Below are 21791 nucleotides of genomic sequence, written 5' to 3'. Positions count from 1 at the left end.
TTGAAACTACAAGTTGAAAATGTCCCCATTACTTCATGATTAAGATCTGTGGTTGCAACACTTTACCTTTTCCAAGTCAAATGATTCAAGATTCATTCCCATTTCACTATAAAGAGTGAACAAGAGTTGAATATATACAGCAGACACTCTCACAGTACATTCATTCTCTTAGCCTTGGTTAATATTATTTTCAACTCTAACCGAGTTTCTAAATGTTCTGCGGAGGGTCTACAATTACATTTGATTTCCTGGCAATGGGGGTGATTTTGTGTCATTAAGAAACAAGTTCCAACAGAATAACCTAACATTCTTGGTCTTTTACTTTTCCACAAAAGTTAATGGGTTGTGGTCCATACAGACTGTTTTCGTTGTACGTATTCCAGTCATATGTCTCAAAGTATTTGAGGGCCAAAAATGAATTGAGGGTTTCCTTCTCTACTGTGCAGTACCATTTTAGATGTTTGTTTAGTTTTTGAAGAAATATCCAGTTGATGTCTTTGGTCTGGATTTGTCTTCCTGAGGGAGAACAACCCTTGTCTGATGACAATTGCATTGCTGGTTACTTTCATGTTTGTTCAAAGTTTGAAGCTGAGATATAGGCTCACTAGTAAAATGTGCCTTCAGCTTTTCAAAAGCAGTTTGGTATTTCTGAGTCCAAACTACTTTTGCTTTTTTTTCTTATAGTAGGACTGTTAGCAATGAATTACTGTAATAAAGTTTGGGAGGAACATCTGATAGAATTTGTACATTCTCAAGAACTTCATAATTTCTTATTTTGTTATAGGAATGAGAATTCGCTGCTTCTACCTTTGCAACACTCGGCCACACTTAATCTTGACCCACCAGGTGTCCAAGATTCATCACTTGAGCCCAAGCAATCTACTGCTAGCAAGTCTGACCACCAGGTCAGCTGAATGTATTTTCCAGAAAATGGATTCTAGTTGCTCTAAATGTGTTTCCCATATGTTGCAGTTCACTAGGAGGTCGCCTAGGTAAACAATGCAGATGCCACTTTCTGGTTCATCAGTGTTTGAAAGGTAATTGGGACATTTCAGAGTCCAAACAGCATTCAATACTATGTAAGCCATTTGGAGTTATGCAGTTTTTACAGCAACAAGGTTCAGACCTCTATGAATTTTGGAGGTTTGTCTTTGTGGGATACATTAGCTTGCACTAGTGACTGATCCACTACAGATATAAAGGGGCTCTGATATTAATGGGGATGGGAAGAAACAGAAGTAGCTTTTCTTTTAGACCTGGAAATTGAAAATTCCAGAGACATGGATGTCCCATCAATACTAACTGCAGGAGCTTATTATCATTTTCTTTGCCTATTTCCTGCAAGGCAGCTGGTCAGATTTTCTGATGAAGAGTCTAGACCCAAAATGGCAGCTTTTGTGCTCCTAAGATGCTGCTTGGCCTGCTGTGTTCATCCAGCCCCACACTTTGTTATCTTGGTCAGATTGACAAGCAGCCAAATGACGGGCAAGAAAGCAATGGCCGGAAGCTGCGGATCCTGAGAAATGCTTCCTAGCAATTGGGAGACAATACGATTTGATCTGGGAGATGACAATCCAGAGATCAAGAGGTAAGATAAGGCTCAACAAGACAATCTGGAAGGAATGAGGGTGAACATTGGGAGGGTTGTTAGATCTTGTGGGAGGCTTGAGACCAGCCCTTGATGTCTGCAGGTTGTGATCGGTGTAAGTGAAAATAAAGGTTTCCTACAAAGTGGGCTCTGAAAGGATACACCTTTGGAGCTCTTGCCTCTATTTTCATTCTTGGATTTCCCAAGCACAGATACCTCCATGATCAATTTCCAAGGGAACCTAAGTAGTCCTCAGACAGGCCAGGAGAAAAGAGGGTGAGGCCTCATTTAGTGAAAGTGCCACAGGGGAGTGTAGCAGAAGCTGAATATCCACTTGATGGTAGTAATATTCCAGGGAAAGTGGAACAGTTTGGAGAAAAGCCATTCCTTAAACAAAAGAGAAAAGTGAGGGGTGCATGATGAACAGCAGCCACTCATAGTGGAGACCATTAGGGACATATGAGTGAGGTATAAACGGTGTTACCACTGGGAGATACAGGATCAATACCAAGTTTCAACTGATCCAATTAGATTGAAATAACATTTGGTAAGAATAGGCTGTAGGATGCAAATGCAGATACCCTGTAGCACGCAAATGTCAGACAATCACCAATCAATCTCCTAGAAATCAACTTTGCAAAAATGCTCAAATTTGGAACATGGATTTTCAAACTGAGCAGTGAATGGTTAAAATTCAGAAAGGTTCCCAAAGCAGGTTTTGGACCCAGTTTAAGACAAAGGGAATGCTGCAGATTGCATGTCTGATGTCATTCCATTTTTGTATTGTCTGTTTACAGTTATATTGTAATGGAGCATTTACCAAAACCAAAAAATATTGTATTTGTTCCTGATGTTGGGGAGGATAGTCCATTTTTACATCTATCAATAATGAGACTTCAATCATCTGATTTTAAAAAACAGTGAGCTTTCAGGCATTAAATATTTTGAAAGGAGAAATACTACTTAAGATAGCTGAAACAGTTTTAGCCAAATTCATGACACCATCAACAAACAACAATCGGTCTGAACTGAAACTAACATTGTTATAAAAATCCATTAGAAGTCAGATATACATCTCTTGTTTGAGTTGCACATTTCTAGAAGTTTCACAAATGTGGCTGGAAGTTATCCAGCCTACTGCATTTGGGCACAGCAGAGAGAAGGAAAATGGATTTATAACAGAACCTGAAGATGGGTTCTCTCAGTCTCTTGAAGCCAACACCTCGAAGAAAACAAACCGGAGGAACATTCATTCTCGGAGAACATGAAGACATTTACAAATTTGTTTCAGTGCTGAGAATATATTACATCAATTAAGCAACAGTAGACCCAGGTTAAAATCCAATATCTCAAGGTCTAATAACTTCAAATTGTCAATGTTTGATCTTCCTTCTTGTACAGGCTTCTCTTCCCCTCTAGATACCAGAACTGTATCTTCAACATTTTAATGCCTCACTGAATGACATACCTGTCATCTTATGGCCAGTAACTCACACAAATTTCCCACAAGTTGAATTCCTCAAACACGTCTCAGTTTAAAAAAGAGCATGTCAGAGCTAGCCTACAGTTATGATAAAAAAATTCTCCCCACTCACTCTCACATATGGTGCCCTTGATGTTAAAAGTTCCTGCAATGCATTACTTACCTTGCCTGATAGTCAAGTCTGCTCCCTTGACCCCTTCTCCTGCAGCTGTTGTGGCAGTCATATACACAATGTAAACATCATCAAAACCAAGTGTCAGCCAATAAGTCCTCACAGTTGGATTTATGACATTATCTGACAAAGTACAAAAAAATTCTTAATTAACAATATGGTCCATATTTATTTCTGTTCAAATTGACTCTAATAATGTCTATGCCATCAAAACTGCCAAAACTTTGAATACTAAGGAAATCTGTAATCATTTATTCCTCCACCTTACTTTTTCATTACAAACCTGTTCTTGTCACATCACCTCCTTTTGCCTTGCACTATCACTTGTGTAATCACTCCTGCCTTCCAAGCTATTACAAACATTTCATTCATTCTTTTCCAATTCCCCCTTTTCCAGGTTCTGTTCTTGTTTAAAAGCTTTTTCACTTTGACCTGAAACATTAAATCTAATTTTAACATCCAAAAATGGACATGCTTGTGTGAGGTCGAAGTTAAAAGTACAAACATTTCAAGTTTAACTCCAACCAGTTTTGAACCTGTGTCTTCTTGTTTTAACACAAAATTTAAAACAGTAGTGGTCATGAGTCTGCTGTGCTTTTCAATCAGGTCTTGGCAGATCTTCTGCCTCAACTCCAAAATGGAGTTTAATGCGGACAAGTGTGAGGTGATGCACTTTGGTAGGAGTAACGGGAATGCAAAGTACTGGGCTAATGGTAAGATTCTTAGTAGTGTAGATGAGCAGAGAGATCTCAGTGTCCATGTACACAGATCCTTGAAAGTTGCCACCCAGGTTGACAGGGCTGTTAAGCAGGCAAACAGTGTTTTAGCTTTTATTAATAGAGGGATTGAGATCAGGAACCAAGATGTTATGCTGCAGCTGTACAAAACTCTGGTGCGGCCGCACTTGGAGTATTGCATACAGTCCTGGTCACCGCATTGTAAGAAGGATGTGGAAGCTTTGGAAAGGGTGCAGAGGAGATTTACTAGGATGTTGCCTGGTATGGAGGGAAGGTCTTACGAGGAAAGGCTGAGGGACTTGAGGCTGTTTTCATTGGAGAGAAGAAGGTTGAGAAGTGACTTAATTGAGACATATACAATAATCAGAGGGTTAGATAGGGTGGATAGGGAGAGCCTTTTCCTAGGATGGTGACGTCGAGCACGAGGGTCATAGCTTTAAATTGAGGGGTGAAAGATATAGGACAGATGTCAGAGGTAGTTTCTTTACTCAGAGAGTAGTAAGGGAATGGAATGCTTTGCCTGCAACGGTAGTAGATTCGCCAACTTTAAGTACATTTATGTCGTCATTGGACAAGAATATGGATGTACATGGAATAGTGTAGGTTAGATGGGCTTCAGATTGGTGTGACAGGTCGGCACAACATCGAAGGCTGAAGGGCCTGTATTGTGCTGTAATGTTCTATGTTCTATGTTCTATGTTCTAACTTCTAATTCTCTCTGCCCATTGATTTCCTAAGTATGTACATGGTGTAGTGCAGTAACTTACAACGGATCATTTGACAGCACGTTCCGAATCCACAATCTTTACCACCTGAAGGGACAAGGACAACAGATGCTTGGGAACACCACCATCAATTTTCCCTCCAAGTCATACACCATCCCAATTTGGAACAGTAATTGCTGTTCCTTCACCTTGTCATTGGGGCAAAATCCTGGAACTCCCTTTTTAAAAACATTCTGGATGCTACATCAATAGATCTTTTTTTAAAAGTCGTAAGTTTTAAATCTTGATGTTGAGAAACTTGGATATGCTCATATAAAGAATGTAGAAAGTTAGAGTGCAGGTACAGAAAGCAGCACGGTGGCTCAGTGATTAGCACTGTTGCCCCAAAGGGCTAGGGGTCTGGGTTTGATTCCATCCTTGGCAACTACCTGTGTGGAGTTTACACATTCTCCCTGTGTCTGCACGGGTAATCAGCCCTAGGGAATGCAGGGTAATAGGATAGGGTGTGGGTCTGGGTGGGATGCACTTTGGAGGGTCAATGCGGACTCATGGGCTGTTTCGCCTGCTTCCACACTGTAGGGATCCAGTGAAAAGGACTGCAACAATTAAAGATCACCACCACTTTCTTAAGGCATTCAGGAATGAGAAATGAGCCTTAAGTATACTCAACAATGAAGAATTACAAACACTTTGAGCTAGGCAATTCAAAAGATTCACAACTTCTCCTCAGATCTGAACGATTAACCTCTTATACTGAGGCTGTGCCCCATATTGTAGATTCTCCACTCAAAGGAAACAACCTCTGTCTACCTTGTCAAAACCCTTCAAATAATAGACGTTTTCATTCGATCTGAGCTCATTCTTCTGAGCTCAAGTGAGTATAGGCACAAATATGTACTTAAATGTGGGGCAACCCATGTTCTTTGGGTTTTACTATTGTGCCAACTCTTGTAATTGAACACTGCCACTGTGTCATTTCTGAGAACAAGCACCTGAAGATTCATTTACAGATAGCAATAAAATACATTCTAACACAATTACAGGCATTAGTATAGTCTGGGCTCAAGCTGTGAGATGATTAATTAAGTTTCATGATGGAGTGCAAAGTACAGCGAGCAGCTATTCCAGATGGAACTTCTACCTTTATAAAAAATATTGCCCACTCAGTGATACTGAATTGATACAAGAATACTGCGTGTAAGTCTGATGTAATGACTGAACTCTCTTAAAGAGTTATGTATTCAAAGGTATGTGCTTGCCTGATCATAGATTCATGCAACATTACAATACCTTTCACTTCTAGAAGTAAACTAGTGAACCTTTGCTGCACTGCCTTTAGAACAAGCATTTCCTTCTTTAGAGAGAGTGCAAACATGTGCAAAGCACACCAATTACGGTCTTACAGCATAACTTCCTTATTTTTGTACTCCAATTACCTTGCAATAAGAGCTTGTGACATTTGCCATCCTATTGCTTTCTGTACCTGCACTCTAACTTTCTATGTTCCTTGCATAAGTAAATCCAAGTGTCTCAACAACAAGACTTAAAACCCGTGACTTTTAAAAGATCTGTTTTTCTATTCTAATCACTTTACTACGTTATATTTTGTTTGCAGCGTTGTTGCCATTCAGTTAATTGTCCCTTTTTGCAGCCTCTGTTCTCCTCACAGGTTACACAGCCACCTAGCTCAGTTTCACCAAATTCAGGCACATTATTCTGTCTTCAAAGTTAATAGATAGTAAATATCTAAGGTCACAGCACTGACCCTTGTGATATTCCACTAATTGTGGCCTACCAAAACGTCCAGCTTAGTCCTGTTCTTTGTTTCTGGTCCATTAGGCAGTCTTCCATACACACTTTTATCTTTCCTCCAACTCTATATTTGGTTAATTAGCTTGGAATGGTTACTTTCCTTAAAGTAGTCACAGACGGAGACAGATCCTACAAATAGTACTCAGGTCCCGCTGTTAAATCTGGGATGAAGTGGGGTTCCTGACTACTGAACATCTTTGCTTCTGGACTGCTTCTGGAAGCCTGAGTGTAAGAGAATCTGATTCATTTTATGTGAAGTTTTTGTTGCTGGATCCCCATCAGCTACTGTCTGATAAAATGGAATTTGCTGTCAGCTAAATAGGCAGGTATGGTCTCCTCTCTTTCCATCCCTTCCTCAAGTATCAATACCATTTCTGGCAGCGCATGGCACAGTGGTTAGCACTGCTTCCTCACAGCACCAGGGACGCGGGTCTGACTCCACACTTGGGCGACTGTCTGTGTCAAGTTTGCACATTCCCCCTGTGTCTGCATGGGTTTTCTCCAGGTGCTCCAGTTTCCTCCCACAGTCCAAAGATGACGGAAGGGTCTGTTTCCATGCTTTACAGGTCTATGACTTTGGGTGTAGGTTAGATGGATTGGTCATACTAAATTGCCCTTAGTGTCCAGGATTACACAAATTAGGTGGATTAGTCATGGAAATGCAGGGTTACAAGGATGGGGCAGAGGTGTAGGTCTGGGTGGGATGGTCTTCAGAAGGTTGGTGCAGACTTGATTGGCCAAATGGCTTGCTTCTGCACTGTAGGGATTCTATGATATTCTATGATTAATAGTTTATCTCTCTAACAGATTGTCTGACTTGCTTCCATTTTGATTTCAGATTTCCAGTATCCAAGATTAGAAAGGAATGTTATCCAACAGAATTTTCGAATAAACATTGTTTGCATCCTCTCCAAAGTTGTATGTAAGTCAATCAATTGCAGTATTAGCAGAAGAACAAACTGTTCCAATCATGGGCAAACTATGACCACGAGAGTAGTTGACCTTTAAGCCTGGCCTTCAGTATGATATCAACCATTGGTGGATGCATCTCAATATTCTGAATTAGTTTGAAACATGCACACAGCAAGTCTCCCATACAATGTGTCTCTCTATTAATAAATACAATAACAAGTTTGTTGATAAAAGAAATTGTCAAGTATCAGTTTGGATTAGGTGAAAAAATGAGAATCAGAAGTCAGGAATATCACAGATTCTAACCCACTCCATAATTTGAGCAGGCAACTACATCACTGCTGTGCTAAGCGTGCTGTTTTGTCAGGAGTACTAATGTTTTTACAATAACTAATCCCTGACCATGCCTGCCTATTTAGCTGATGGCAAATTCCATTTTATCAGACAGTAGCTGATGGGGATCCAGCAACAAAAATTTCACATAAAATGAATCAGATTCTCTTACACTCAGGTTTCCAGAAGCAATTCAGGAACAAACTGCAACCAAAACAAAAAAATGGCAGCACTGTTTCCAAAGTCAAACTTTTCATAGAAGATCATAGAATCCCTACAGTGTGGAAACAGGACCTTCAGCCCAACAAGTCCACATTGACCCTCACAGCATCCCGCACAGATCCAACCCACTTAATTTACACATGCCTGAACACTCCAGGCAATTTAGCATCGCCAATCCACCTAGCCTGCACATCTTTGGACTGTGGGAGGAAACCAAAGCTCCCAGAGGAAACCCATACAGACTCAGGGAGAATGTGTAAACTCCACAAAGGCAGTTGCCCGAAAGTGGTTTTGAACCTGAGTCCCTGGTGCTCTGAGGCACCATGCTGCCCTTGATACTACTGCTGTCACATGACCTTAATTTTGGAGCTAAAATAATTGACAATGCCAGTTTTGGGGACTAGGAGCTTTTCCCTTGTGTGACAGGGATCATACTTCAAAAAGAAAAAGGAGCTGGAGGTTGTCCAGCTCGCTCACTTCCTATTGCAACTAGAGTGAGAGAGATTTCTGGTCAGCCATAGGATAGAAAAGTCAACATTTCTACCATCATTATCAATAGATCCAGACTACAACATGTGCAAATGTGTGTGTTGCCAGAGCTCCTCTGGATCTGAATGAACTAACAACTCTTACCCAACAACCAAACAGCACTCAACATACCACAATCGTGTCACTTACACATAAGCAATCTTTAACAATCAGTACTTTTTTGTGCCTAACATTCAGTTGCTCCAATTCACCCATTCAATGCAGCAAGGCTTGCACTAATATCTTAGTTATCACATACTTTCAGGCATAGACTTCACCAAAATACATTGCAACACACTCTCTAAGACTCTTCCCTTTGTCTTTCAAGATAGTTCACATTAGCAGAAGACAGCAGCAGAGAACCAAAGCAGGACAGGCAGGGAATATTACCCGAGAATCTTTAAGAAGACAGTGCTGTGAATGATGGGGACATTAATATCAGACACAATTACAGTCAGCGTCACTGTGAAAATTCAGATTGATAGTACTACTACTAATCCCACTTGCCCCTCATCTAGCACAAAGTGCAAGGTATATATGTTGTAATCACTGATTGTCTGCCTTCCCTCTAAATTCTTCCTTCTCTAACACCTTTTCCTTCTGTATTTGATGACAGATAATGAAGAACAGATGCCTGGTCAACCAGTATAGTCGCACCAAGAAGGATACAAGCAAAGGCACACAAAGCCCTTATGTTTCCAGCCTCGACACCAACTCAGATATTGGTACTACTTTAGAGGGTAGTATACAGATAGATTCAGTAGATGGTGAGTTTCTGGCTCCAGCAAGGACAAGGGAGTAAACATATTGTGTGCTGGCTCTCAAGAAGGTGAGTTGTTGTAGAGGACTTCAATGTGATGGGATACAAGCATAAGCTGATGTCTATCCACACTGGTTGCTTGGTGCACTGGCAGATCTATCACAGTCTGTTAAAACTGTCAAGGACTGCAAAAAAGTCAGACTCCAACCTGGCTTAGGTTCTTACAGAACCTGCAGCACATTCAATCCAAGAATTGGCAGTAAATTCTCTCATTGTCAAAAACAAAGTTGCTGGAAAAGCTCAGCTGGTCTGGCAGCATCTGCGGAGGAGAAAACAGAGTTAACGTTTCAGGTCCGGTGACTCTTCCTCAGAACTGGGAAGGGTCACCGGACCCGAAAAGTTAGCTCTGTTTTCTCCTCCACAGATGCTGCCAGACCTGCTGAGCTTTTACAGCATAATAATAAAATGTGAGGCTGGATGAACACAGCAGGCCAAGCAGCATCTCAGGAGCACAAAAGCTGACGTTTCGGGCCTAGACCCTTTTACAGCAACTTTGTTTTTGTTCCTGATTTACAGCATCTGCAGTTCGTTTGGTTTTTAATTCCCTCATGGTATTTGTGGATCCAGCACTGATGATGGCCAATATCTCAGCTTCCACTGCGACACAAGCAGCATACACACAATCTGATGGAGGTCTTTGCATATTGCCATGTAAACTCGGTTTGTTGTTGTGTGGAGAGATTGTTGTCATCATGCTTGCAGATATCAGAACTTAATGGGGCATGCAGTGAGTCATATTAACTCAGTAACCTGTGACCATGTGAATAGCAGGATTGCTAAGGCACATCTGTGGGGTACGGCTGTAGTACAAATCTACAGTCCAATCCCAGGATGGCCATTTTTTTGTGCACTGCTGTCATTCTCCTAGTATGTTTGCAGTTGTCTGTCAGCCAGCCATTCAGCCCAGGCAGCTGCCATCAGTGCCCAATTGGCACAGTCCAAAGTTGGGAACTCAAAGCACAGAGCTGCTCCAAGATGTCCACCAAGGCATTCTACAGTCACCAGCACTGAAACTCTGCAATCTTCCACCAGCAATGTTATAGTCACGGGAGTAGCACTGTGCAGAAGCACGAGGTATCTGCCCACCAGTACAAAGTGTGAGTAGTTCGATTTTGTTTGGATTTAATGGAAATGCTGTTGAATTAAGTTATGGAATATTACCCTGTGGTGTCTTTTACTTCAGGATTTTGCCAAAAGGGTACAATGATCAACATTGTCTCCAACCTTTCTTTATAGTGCAAGGATGATTTGTTTAAATGCATGAGTCCTTTAAATCTATGTGGCTCTGCACACAGGATAACGTAAGGAGGTTGCCTTATGCATGATCTGCACAGGACCATCAGAGCTATTGTAGCTATGACTATGCCTCTAGGAAAGAATATTGCCACAGCAAGGGCATAGGAAAGTGGGAAATATGGAGCCATAATCTGTTTAGTGTATCACAGACAGCTCATCTGGAAAGAATGTGATGGTATTTCATCACTTCCTCTTCGCAAGGTTCCTACCGAAGACTCAGAAACAAGGACTGGCAGCTCATGAGAAATATGTTCTGCAGCATGCAAACATCCAAGCATTTGAAGGTATTATGCAATAAGTACTGTATGGCTCCCGTGAGTGATTGTGGCGCTGGAACCATTGTTTTGGAAAGATTGTGGTTTGCTTCATAACATCTTTGTGATATCATCAACTTCAAGGGTACATTGTTCTTGTGTGGCCAGTGCTGGAGGAAAGGTCTGAGCCAAGTATAGAGCTGGTAGCCCTGGTCATCCAAGGACTATCCTCTGATTCATTGCGGTGGCTTGAATATGATGGGAATTGCTGCTTGGCTCAGGATAAATGCATTGTTTGTTCTGGCAGAATAGTAAACATGTATTTTTATGGGGCTCTGTGGATCATTACATACTAACCGCATATTGAAGGTGTTGTACTGGAATTCAATGTGACATCTCTCAGTTGAGATAGCTTTCTGCACCACTGGCATTTCATGTTAGCCATGTTGTGGCTCTGGTTCTATCTGATTGGGGAGAAGATTATTAAGTATTTCTGTGCATTTGGAAAGGCAAAGACTGATTACGGATAGTTAATGTGGCTTTATGTGTGGGAAATCATGTCTCATTAACTTGATTGAGTTTTTTGAAGACGTGACAACGAAGATTGATGAAAGCACAGCAGTAAATGTTGTCTGTATGGGTTTCAGCAAAGCATTGACAAGGTTCCACATAGTAGATCACATGGGATTCAAAGCATCTAGCCAATTGGATGCAAATTGGCTTGAAGGTAGGAGACAGAGGGTTGGTGGATGGTTTTTTTTGGATTGGAGGCCTGTTACCAGTGGCCACAAGGATTAGAGCTGGGTGCAGAAGGTACGGTTTAAAAGGCCCTGAGGGGTAACATTTTCACATAGAGGATGGCGTGTGTATGGACTGAGCTGTCGAGGAAGTGGTGGAGGCGGTTACAATTACACCATTTAAAAAGAATCTGGATGGGCCTACAAATAGGAAGGATTTAGAGGGTAATGGGCCAAATGCTGGCAAGTGGGACTGGGTCAGATTGGGATGTCTGGTTGGTGTGATGAATTGGACTGAAGGGTCTGTTTCCACACTGCATGACTCTGACTCTAAATTCCCTTTCAATCCCTTACAGAGTTTCTATTACCTTCCTGATTCAATAATGTATGTTGAACTGTAAGTTGTTGGCAACGTTCCTGGCTTGGCCTTCTGAGGGTTCTCTTGAACATTGGCAGCAGGCTCTCAGCCTGTGGTACAGGTTGAGTTGGTCAAAATCATACAATACAATAACAATCTGCCTTTTGAACTGTAGCTATCTGAGTGACACAGGTCTTGGTTCAGGTGGAGGCAGGAGAATGCTCTGCAAATACTGGATATTTAGAACTGTCATACCATGCACAGCTTCTGCTGCCTGTTTCCATCTCCTTATCGTGATGCAGCCCAAAGGGGCAATAGCTATAGCTGTAAAGCTCTGGAAGGTTTTCTGCTGACAGGCCCTCAAATTACTGGCAACTGCTTGTAAAAGTCCAGTACCTTTCCCTTCTGACTCAATAACTTGCCAGAAGCTCTCCAGCAACGATACATCCACTAACTTTGCAACAATGAGAGAAAGGCAGAGAACCCCATTTTAGGGTTCCATGGCAATGCCACAATATAGTACTGGTGCAGGGACCCTCAAATGATTGAAAATATGTTCAACTGTGAGTATAAGGTGGTGCTATTAGGTTTGCAAGTTCCCAAATGGCAGACCAAGTATCAAATCAGCATTAGGAACAATGTGACATGACCCTGCACATTCTTGCTCCTTTCAAATATGGTTCTCCATGCAGGCTATGCCACATGTGACCAAATAGATAATGGCTGACATTCTCAAGACAGCGGGCTTATTTGGCACCAGTAATCATATAAAAATTTTGCAGTCAACTCTTTTGGAATATAAAGAAAGGCTTGCTGCTTCAGCACTTGTTACAAAATGCTGTTTGTTTACACTTACCGATGAAGGCTGTAAATGCTTGCTATTTCCTTCCTGCCCCCCCCCCCTACCTTGCAGATAGTTGATAGGAATCAACCACCAGCCCCTTGACATCTGCTAGACTCCTTCGCTCAGGCCTCTCCTGAGCGACTAATGAACTGTTTTCTAACACAGAGCAGGAAACCCTTAATGAATATGCAGCTGCTTCTTCATCCCCTGCCTGAATTGCAAAAAAGGCAGCCCACAATAAACAATCCGACTTTTATTTCATTGCCAGAAGCCCCTTATTATGAGAGAGGAATATGCCATCAGAGAGGGAAGAAAAAAGTTGAAAGCCTGTAAAACTTACAAATAAATGTACTGGTTGTACTAGGCCTATGTGTTCAAGTACATGAGATGTGCTGGACAGGTATATGTAATTTTACTGGATTTTCAAAGTCTGAAAAAAATTTGAATGAAGCTGCAGTTGGACCATTAGGTTCAATTCTGGTCACCACATTTCAGTGAGAATATCAAGGCTGTCAAATGGCTGCAGAAAAACTTGTTACAGTAGGACAGGAATTTAGAACTTGATTACAGGGGCAGCCTGGAGACTGGGATTGTTCTGCCTTAGCTAAATCATGAAGGTTTCGATTCACTAAATAAAGAGCTACCGATTAAGGAATACCAATGCTCATGGAGCTATCCAAATATGGAAAATTTGCTTTAGCTGGCAAGTTGTGATTTGGAATGCACTGCCTAATATAAGTTACAGTGCAAGAAGAGGCCATTCAGCCCTTGATATCTGCTGAATAGACAAGCTAAACGTTCTAAGTCCACTTATCAGCATCGAGTCTTGCAGGTTACAGCACTTCAGGTGCATTTCCAGGTTGCCTTTAAATGAGGTGAGGATCTCCTCCTCAGTCATCACCTGGGCAGTAAATTCCAGAAACATATCATTCTTGGTGAAAAAGCTTTTACTCAGGTCACTTTAGACATTCCAATCAATACATAAAGTCTGTGCCCCGTATAATTAACTGCTTTGCTAGAGGAAACAGGTCTTCCCTGTTCACTCCAATCAAATCACTCATTATTTTACCTCAATATCTCACCCCACAGTCTCGCATGTCAAAACAATCAATTCTAGCCTATCTGTTCAGAGATAGTAGGAACTGCCGATGCTGGAGAATCTGAGATAACAAAGTATAGAGCTGGATGAACACAGCAGGCCAGGCACCAACAGAGGAGCAGGAAGGCTGATGTTTCAGGTCTGGCCGCTTCTTCAGAAATGGGGACGGACATGTCAAGGAGGCGGGGATGAGGCTGATGGGTAGGAGGTGGGGATGGGGCTTGAGGTAGGAGGAGTGGATAGGTGGGAGAAAGGACGGACAGGCTAGGGTGGTGGGGATAGCTGGGCTGGTTTTGGGATGCAGTCAGGGGCAGGGAGGTATTGAAGCTTGTGAAGTCCACATTGATACCATTGGGCTACAGGTTTCTGAAGCGAAATATGGGGTGCTGTTCCTGCAACCTTTGGGTGGCATCGTTGTGGCACTGGAGGAGGCCCAGGATGGACATGTCGCCCAAGAAGTGGGAGGGGGATTTGAAGTGGTTCACGACTGGGAGGTGCAGTTGTTTGTCACAAACTGAGCATAGGTGTTCCACAAAGCGGTCTCCAAGCCTCTGCTTGGTTTCCCTGATGTAGAGGCGGCCACATCGGTAACAGCGGATACAATATACCACATTATACAATCTGAACATCTGTTTGATGTGGAAGCTTTTCTTGGGGCCTGAGATGGGGGTGAGGGGGGAGGTGAGGGGGGAGGTGCAGTACTTCCTGCGGTTGCAGGGAAAAGTGCCAGGGGTGGTGGAGCTGGTGGGGTTTGTGGAGCGGACAAGGGACTCATGGAGAGAGCAGTCCCTCTGGAAGGCAGATGAGGGTGGGGATGGAAAAATGTCTTTGATGAGTGGGGTCAGATTGCAGGTGGCAGAAGTGCCAGAGGATGATGTGTTGGATCCGGAGGTTGGTGGGGTGGGATGTGAAGATGAGGGGGATTCTGTCTTTGTTTTATTGCAGGGAGAGGTGTGAGGGTTCAGTTTTGGGAAATGTGAGAGATGCGGTCAAGGGCATTTTTGATCATGGTGGAGGGGAAGTTGCTCTTCGTGAAAGACGAGGACATCTGGGATGCCCAGAAGTGGAATGCCTCATCTTGGGAGCAGATGCGGCGGAGGTGAAGGAATTGGGAATAGGGGAAGGCATTTTTGTAGGAAGGTGGGTGGGAGGGGGTGTATTCTAGGTAGCTGTGGGAGTCGGTGGGCTTGAAATGGATATCGGTTTTCAGGTGGTTGCCAGAAATGGAAACAGAAAGGTCCAGGAAGGAGAGAGAGGTTTCGGAGATGGTCCAGGTGAACTTAAGGTTGAAGTGGAATGGTGTTAGTAAAGTTGATGAACTGTTCCAGCTCCTCGTGGGAGCATGAGGTGGCCCCGATACAGTCATCAATGTAACGGAAGAAGAGGTGCGGAATAGGGCCAGTGTAGCTTCGGAAGAGGGATTGTTCCACGTATCCTACAAAGAGGCAGGCATAGCTTGGGCCCACATGGGCACCCATGGCCACCCCCTTTGTAGGAAGTGGGAGGAATTGAAGGAGAAGTTGTTAAGGGTGAGGACGAATTCGGCTAAATGGATAAAGGTGTCAGTGAAGGGGGACTGGTCAGGCCTGCGGGACAGGAAGAAGCAGAGGGGCTTTAGGCCATCTGTATGGGGAATGGAGGTGTATAGGGACTGGATATCCACGGTGAAGATGAGGTGTTGGGGACCAGGGAATTGGAAGTTTTGGAGGAGGTGGAGGGCGTGGGTGGTGTCATGGACATAGATGGGGAGTTCCTGGTCGAGGGCAGAGAAAATCTTTCCTCAGCTACAATTTTCAAGCTCTGGAAACATTCCTGAAAATCTCCTCTCCACAACCAATTATGTCCTTCTATGATGTGATGACTGAAACTGTACACAAAACTGTGGCCTAACTAGTGTCTTTTATAATTCCAGCATTACCTCGCTGTCCTTGTATTCAATACATCACCCACTGAAGGAAAGCATCCCATATGCCTTCTTTATCACCTCAGCTACCTTTCCCACTAGTTTCAGGGACCTGTTGATATGCATTTCAAATGCATATCACTTTCTCTACCCCTCTCAATACTGTCCTGCTTATAGCACGTTCCCTTGCTTTGTTTGGTTTCCCAGAATGTATAACCTCTTACTTCTCCAGGGTGAATTCCAGTTAGCAAGTTTTCATTGAGTCAACCAAACCATTGAAATTATCCTGAAGTCAACTGCCATCCTCAAAAAAAATCAACCCTTTGTTTCCTGTCACTGTGCCAATTTTGGATTTAACTTGCCACATTGCCCTGAACATTAATTTTACTGACCAGTCTGCCGTGTGAGATGCTAGTTAAATGCCTTACAGTAATCCATGGACACATTCACTCTATTACCTTCAAACCTCCTCATTACTTCCTCAAACAATTTAAGTATGTTAACAACTTTTCCCTAACAAATCCCTGATGATGATCCATAATTAATTTAGTTTCCAAGTAACAGTCAGTCTGGCCAGCCTATTATTATTTGGTGCATCCTGGCATCTTTTGAATAATTGTATGACGTTTGCAGACCTACAAATCTCGGCTACCTTGTCTGTTCGTAATGAGGTTTGAAAGATGATCCTGAGCATCGGCTATTTCTCCCTGGCTTCCTGGGCTTGGATTCAATTCAGAGGCTCCCGGTGATTTATTCACCTTCAAGGAGGTGAATCCACCCAGTACTTATCTCCTTTATTATCTTTATTTCATGACATGTTTCACTCATCTTAAACTAGAAAGTCAGCAGCATCCCTCTTCTTTTTAAGGGATAAACAAAATACGGTCAAGAACCTTGCCCACATCTTTTGCATCAATGCACAAATTACCATGTGGACCTGAAAGGCTCAAACCTTTCCTTAGTCATTTTCTCGTTCTTAATGTAATGAAACACCAATGGATATGGAGATAGTGTGGGAAAGTGGCATTGAATAGCTGATCAGTGGTGATCTAATTGAATGATGGAGCAAACCTGGTGGGCTGAATAGCCTACTTCTCTTCGTATTTTCCTACAACTTTTAATACTCCAGTCAGTGTGAGATTTTATTTTTGTTTTCATTTTTGGGATTTGAACATCGCTGATAAAGCCAGCATTTGTTGTCTTCCCCAAAGTGCATTTAGGAAGACAGTGGTTAGCTAATGCGTTGATTCACTGCAAGTCATTGCATTATGTGTCGTCACTGTGTCGTTGGTACGTGAATTTCAGGATTTCAAATAACAAAATATTTTCAAGTCAAGGATGGTGCATGGTTGGGCAAGTGCTTTGAGTGGTGCTATTTCCTTAAGCTGCTTTCTTGTTTTCTATGCGGTAGAGACTATGGATTTGGAAGGATTTTAAAAATTCATTCACAGGATGACGGCGTTGCTGGCTATGCCAGCATTTATTGTCGATCGTGAATTGCCCAGAGGTCAGTTAAGCGTCAACCAAATTGCTTTGGATCTGGAGTTATAAGTAGGCCAGAGCAGGTAAGGACGGCAGTTTCCTTCTCTAAAAGACATTAGTGAATCAGATGAGTTTTTCCAATAATCGACAATGGATTCAAAGCCATCATTAGACATTACACTCCTGACTTGTGCCTTGAAACGGAGCAGAAAAGTTGATGTTTCAAGTCAGGAGCCTTCATCAGGATGCAGAAATATCAATAACATAAAGGGTTGTCTCAAACAGTTATTTAAAAAACAAGGAAAAACAACGAACAATAGAAAATGATGGAAATCATTAAAGATGCGTAAATATGAATATGTGAAGAAAATAGGGTGATTTCAAATAAATATATGGATAGATTAATGGTAAATTATAGATAAAATTTTAACAGTATAACCATACATGCAAATGCTTGTCATTCAAACAGATGAGAGGTGTAACTTGCTGCATTTAATCAGCAACATGAATGTGAGTTGTTACATTCGACTATGGTTCACAATTCAACTTTACACCTGGCCTTTTATCACCCTGTTTAATAAACTCTGACTAAGAAACTGCTGTTTGTTGAGATATGAACAGAGGATTTACTTTCTGATACAACAACCACAAGCTCTTCACCATCCAGCAGAAACTTAACCAGCCTCATATTGTTTTCTCCCTTGATGCTGTTTGCATGGTTAACGCCAGGTGTAAAGTACAGGCTTCGACAGCTACAAACAATGCAAAAACAGAAGGGCATTGTTGCATTTATGGGATTGCTGCTGAAGTTTGCAGAAGATAAAATTGCACATAAAGAACAAACCCTGAGTCATCCTAAGCATCTCTATAAAATTGAAAAAAAATCTGAATTAAGTAGTGCTAAATACAATCGTGTGGAAACCGAATATTTTACTGCTTCCTCCTGAGTACTGGTCTCAGAATATGTTTCAAAAGACCAGCCTTGCTAACAGCCTACAGAATTCAGCTGAAATAACTTTCCTTCCTTCCGGTTCTGCTCTGCTCTTTTACAAAACAAGTTAATTTTAGATCTTGGCTTGTGCATCATCAGCTGCGTAAACAAAGTATTTACTTTTGCTAATTTTTCTCTCTTGTTTTCTTGAAGGCATCAACTCCAGTTTAGCCTTTTGATAAAGCACAGTACCTTATCCAAATGGCCATTTTACTAGAAGGTGAACAATAGGGATAATTTTGATGCTGGCTGATATTGTAAAACATGTGGCATTGATTCAGCCACCCACTATACATCTCTCCAATTCGTCATTTCCACTACAGTATTACTGTTCAGAAGTATTGCCACCTTCTGATTTATCTGCCTGTTATTCACCCACCATTGTAACTGTCTTTTCCTACACTTAACCTATTACTTCCTGCCCACCCTCATGAATGAGCCGCCTGTGAACACTGCTTCAAAGCTAATAACATATCTGTAAGAACAGCCACACGGGGATCTGTGCTGGGACCACAATTATTCCTGATATGAATTAAGGACTTAGGTGAGGAAAGTTAATGTACCAAAGCCCAGTTTGTGGATGACATAAAACTGGGTAGGAAGGCAAGTGGTGAGGATAACTGAAACAAAGTCTGCAGAGAGATAGAGGCATGCTAAGCGAGAAGTCAAAAACTTGGCAGATGGAATGTAATGTGAGGAAATGTGACTTTGGCAGGAAGAATAGAGAAGATAAATATTATTTAAATGGAGAAAGACTGCAGAAAACTATAGAGCAGAGAGATGTGGGAGACATCATAAATAAATTGTAAAAAGCTAGCATCCAAGTTCAGCAGGTAATAGGGAAGGCAAATAGAATGTAAGGTTTCATTTTGAAGGGAATGCAGTATTAAACTAGGAAAATTTTGTTAAAGTTATACAAGGCCCTAGTCATACCACAGCTGGACTATTATGGACAGTTTTGGGTCCCTTATCTAAGGAAAGATATATTGGCATTGGAGGCAGTCCAAAGAAGGTTCACGAGGTTGATACCAAGTATGGAGGGATTATTTTGAGAGGAAAGGATAAGTAAGTTCAGTATGTATACATTGGTATTTAGAAAAATAAAAGGTGTCCTTCTTAAACCATATAAGACCTTAGGGTACATGGTAGAGTAGATGATGGGATGAGGGAAAAGGTTAATTCTCCCTGTTGGAGAATTTAGGACCTAAGGGGATAATCACAGAATGAGAGGTAATATATTTAAGTCAGAGATCAGGAAGAATGACTTCTCTCAGAACACATTGAATCCATGAATTCCTTGTTACAGTGTTTTGTCAAGCTTGGGTGGTTAAACATATTCAAGGCTGAGATTGACAGATTTTTAATCAGTAAGGGAATCAAGGATTATGGAGAAAAGGCATGAAAGTCAAGTCGAGGATTATCAGAAGCCATAATCTCATTGAATGGAAGAACAGAATCAATAGGCTGAATGACCAATGTCTCCTTTGATGTTTCATTATCCAATGCTATTCAAAGTAACTTTGGTCTCTGACCAAGCATGTTGGACTGATGGCATACTACCCAATATCTGATTAAGTGTAAATGATGACTGATTGATACAGTCACTGGAGAGTGGGAATCCTGCTAATGTTTTATTATCTTTCTACCTTTGGAATGCTGAATCCAGAAATAGTTCCTTTATGTGCACTCTCATTGAGATTAGGTAATTTTCACAAACAGAAGGTATGAGTTATATCATTTTCACACCTTGAAACGAATTTGCACATCTCATGTTTTTCTTTCTGCAAGAACCTTCTGAAAATTTAATATCTCTCCAAATTAATCATCAATTAACTTGGATCATGATTGACAACTTTTGATAATCTAGCTAAGTAAAAATTTCAATGCTTGATATCGATGTGCCATTACAAACAATAGATGCCTGCAATTATTCTGTTGCATAATATAAATGTACGTTATAACTCTATACCTTGTACCTTACAAAACTTGAGAACAATTTATATTCTCTCCATCCATTTGTATCAAAAAAATAGAACCAGAGTTGTTTGTGGAACTGAAGCATTTACTTAACACTGTTTATATGCCCATTCCAAATTTGGGGAATTTTATATAACCCCACGAAACATGTACGTGGGCCTTGTCAGTAGGTTAAAATTTGAGTGACCTGATGCCACAGATTACGGCCCCAGACTTTCCCTTTCAAACATCATTTTTGTCTTTGCCTGCATTATCCAAATGTCTCTCCCATCTGCAGATAACGGACAGCGCATGCGGAACTGTCTAATCCCCAAGTTGTTAATGAGACGCTTAACTGCTCTCAAGTAAGTTTTGAGACTGTTTTGGTTGTATTGCATGTGTTTTCTTGTTACTTAGACAAGTGGAGATTTGAGGTGACATGTCTGGTCCAGCCTCTTGCTTTAAAAACTATGAAACAGTTGATTTATTGGACAGTGTATGTCCTTCCTCTAGTGTCACTGAAGGTCAACATAGATTTGGATGTGATAAATACCTGATAATAGTCTTTTCTCTAACTTGTGGTGGAGATGAAAGAAAAATCAAACTTATGTAGGAACAGGGATGGTCTTCATCTGACGAGTATTCTTGAGCATTTTAACATATTATTATTGATATATACCTTAGTCCTATTTACCCATAATCAAAAGCTAAGATTCAATAATATTGGCTACAAAAGGTTTTTGGGAATGGAGTTAGAGAATAAATAATTCCAAGCACAAAGGTATTCGTGTCACAGAGTTATAGAAACTGGAATGTGTCTAGATGGTGAATGCCCAACCTGGAGTTTGCACATTCTCCCCATGTCTGCGTGGGTTTCCTCCAGGTGCTCCAGTTTCCTCCCACAGTCCAAAGATGTGCAGGCTAGGTGGATCAGCCGTGCTAAATTGCCCGTAGTGTTCAGGGGTGTGTGGGTTATAGGGGGATGGGTCTGGGTAGGATGCTTCAAGGGCAGTGTGGACTTGTTGGGCCGAAGGGCCTGTTTTCACACTGTAGGAAATCTAACCTTCCTATCAAATAAAGTATCAAAAAGCATCCAATTGCTTTCCGATTGTTGCATATATTAAACACTTTGAGCCGATTCTTCTTTTGTAACATCATATAAATGGTATGGGGCAGCATAGATAGACTTTGACAACACATCCATGACCTCTTCCTCAAAGGATAGTAGAGGATGAAAATAGAAGTTACTTGTTATAAAAGAAAAGTTAACAAAATTATACTCACATGGAACAAGATATGACCCATCAGCGCCTCTCTTCAGATATATGGTGTAGTTGGTGATAAATCCTTGTTGTTCTTCAAGTGGAATTTCTCCCCATTTTAGAAGTACTTGCTGCCCAGCAAATTTCAACACTGAAACATTTGGTCCTGTTGTGGGTTCTTAAAACAGAAATATCAAAATTTCTATGTTGTAAGTATACAGAGATCTCAGATCAAAGTTGAAATAAACAATTCTCTTATACCCGATAGCCCAAGAAG

The 21791-nt window shown here is 41.5% G+C and overlaps 1 protein-coding gene across 1 annotated transcript in view; it reads right to left on the bottom strand.

The window, feature by feature from the left end:
- LOC125456518 (interleukin-23 receptor-like) overlaps nucleotides 1-21791 on the bottom strand; it is a 120137-nt gene that overhangs the window by 18896 nt on the left and 79450 nt on the right. Inside the window, exons 12-13 of the mRNA XM_048539697.2 lie at nucleotides 21537-21692; nucleotides 3235-3366 (exon numbers count right to left, since the gene is read on the bottom strand). Coding sequence (XP_048395654.1) covers nucleotides 3235-3366; nucleotides 21537-21692 — 288 coding nt within the window. The remainder of the gene's footprint in view (nucleotides 1-3234; nucleotides 3367-21536; nucleotides 21693-21791) is intronic.

Source organism: Stegostoma tigrinum, chromosome 8 (genome assembly GCF_030684315.1).
Source record: "Stegostoma tigrinum isolate sSteTig4 chromosome 8, sSteTig4.hap1, whole genome shotgun sequence".
In the NCBI taxonomy this organism is placed as follows: Eukaryota; Metazoa; Chordata; class Chondrichthyes; order Orectolobiformes; family Stegostomatidae; genus Stegostoma; species Stegostoma tigrinum.
Note: the sequence above shows the minus strand (reverse complement) of the source record. Positions and strands in the feature narration are given on the sequence as shown.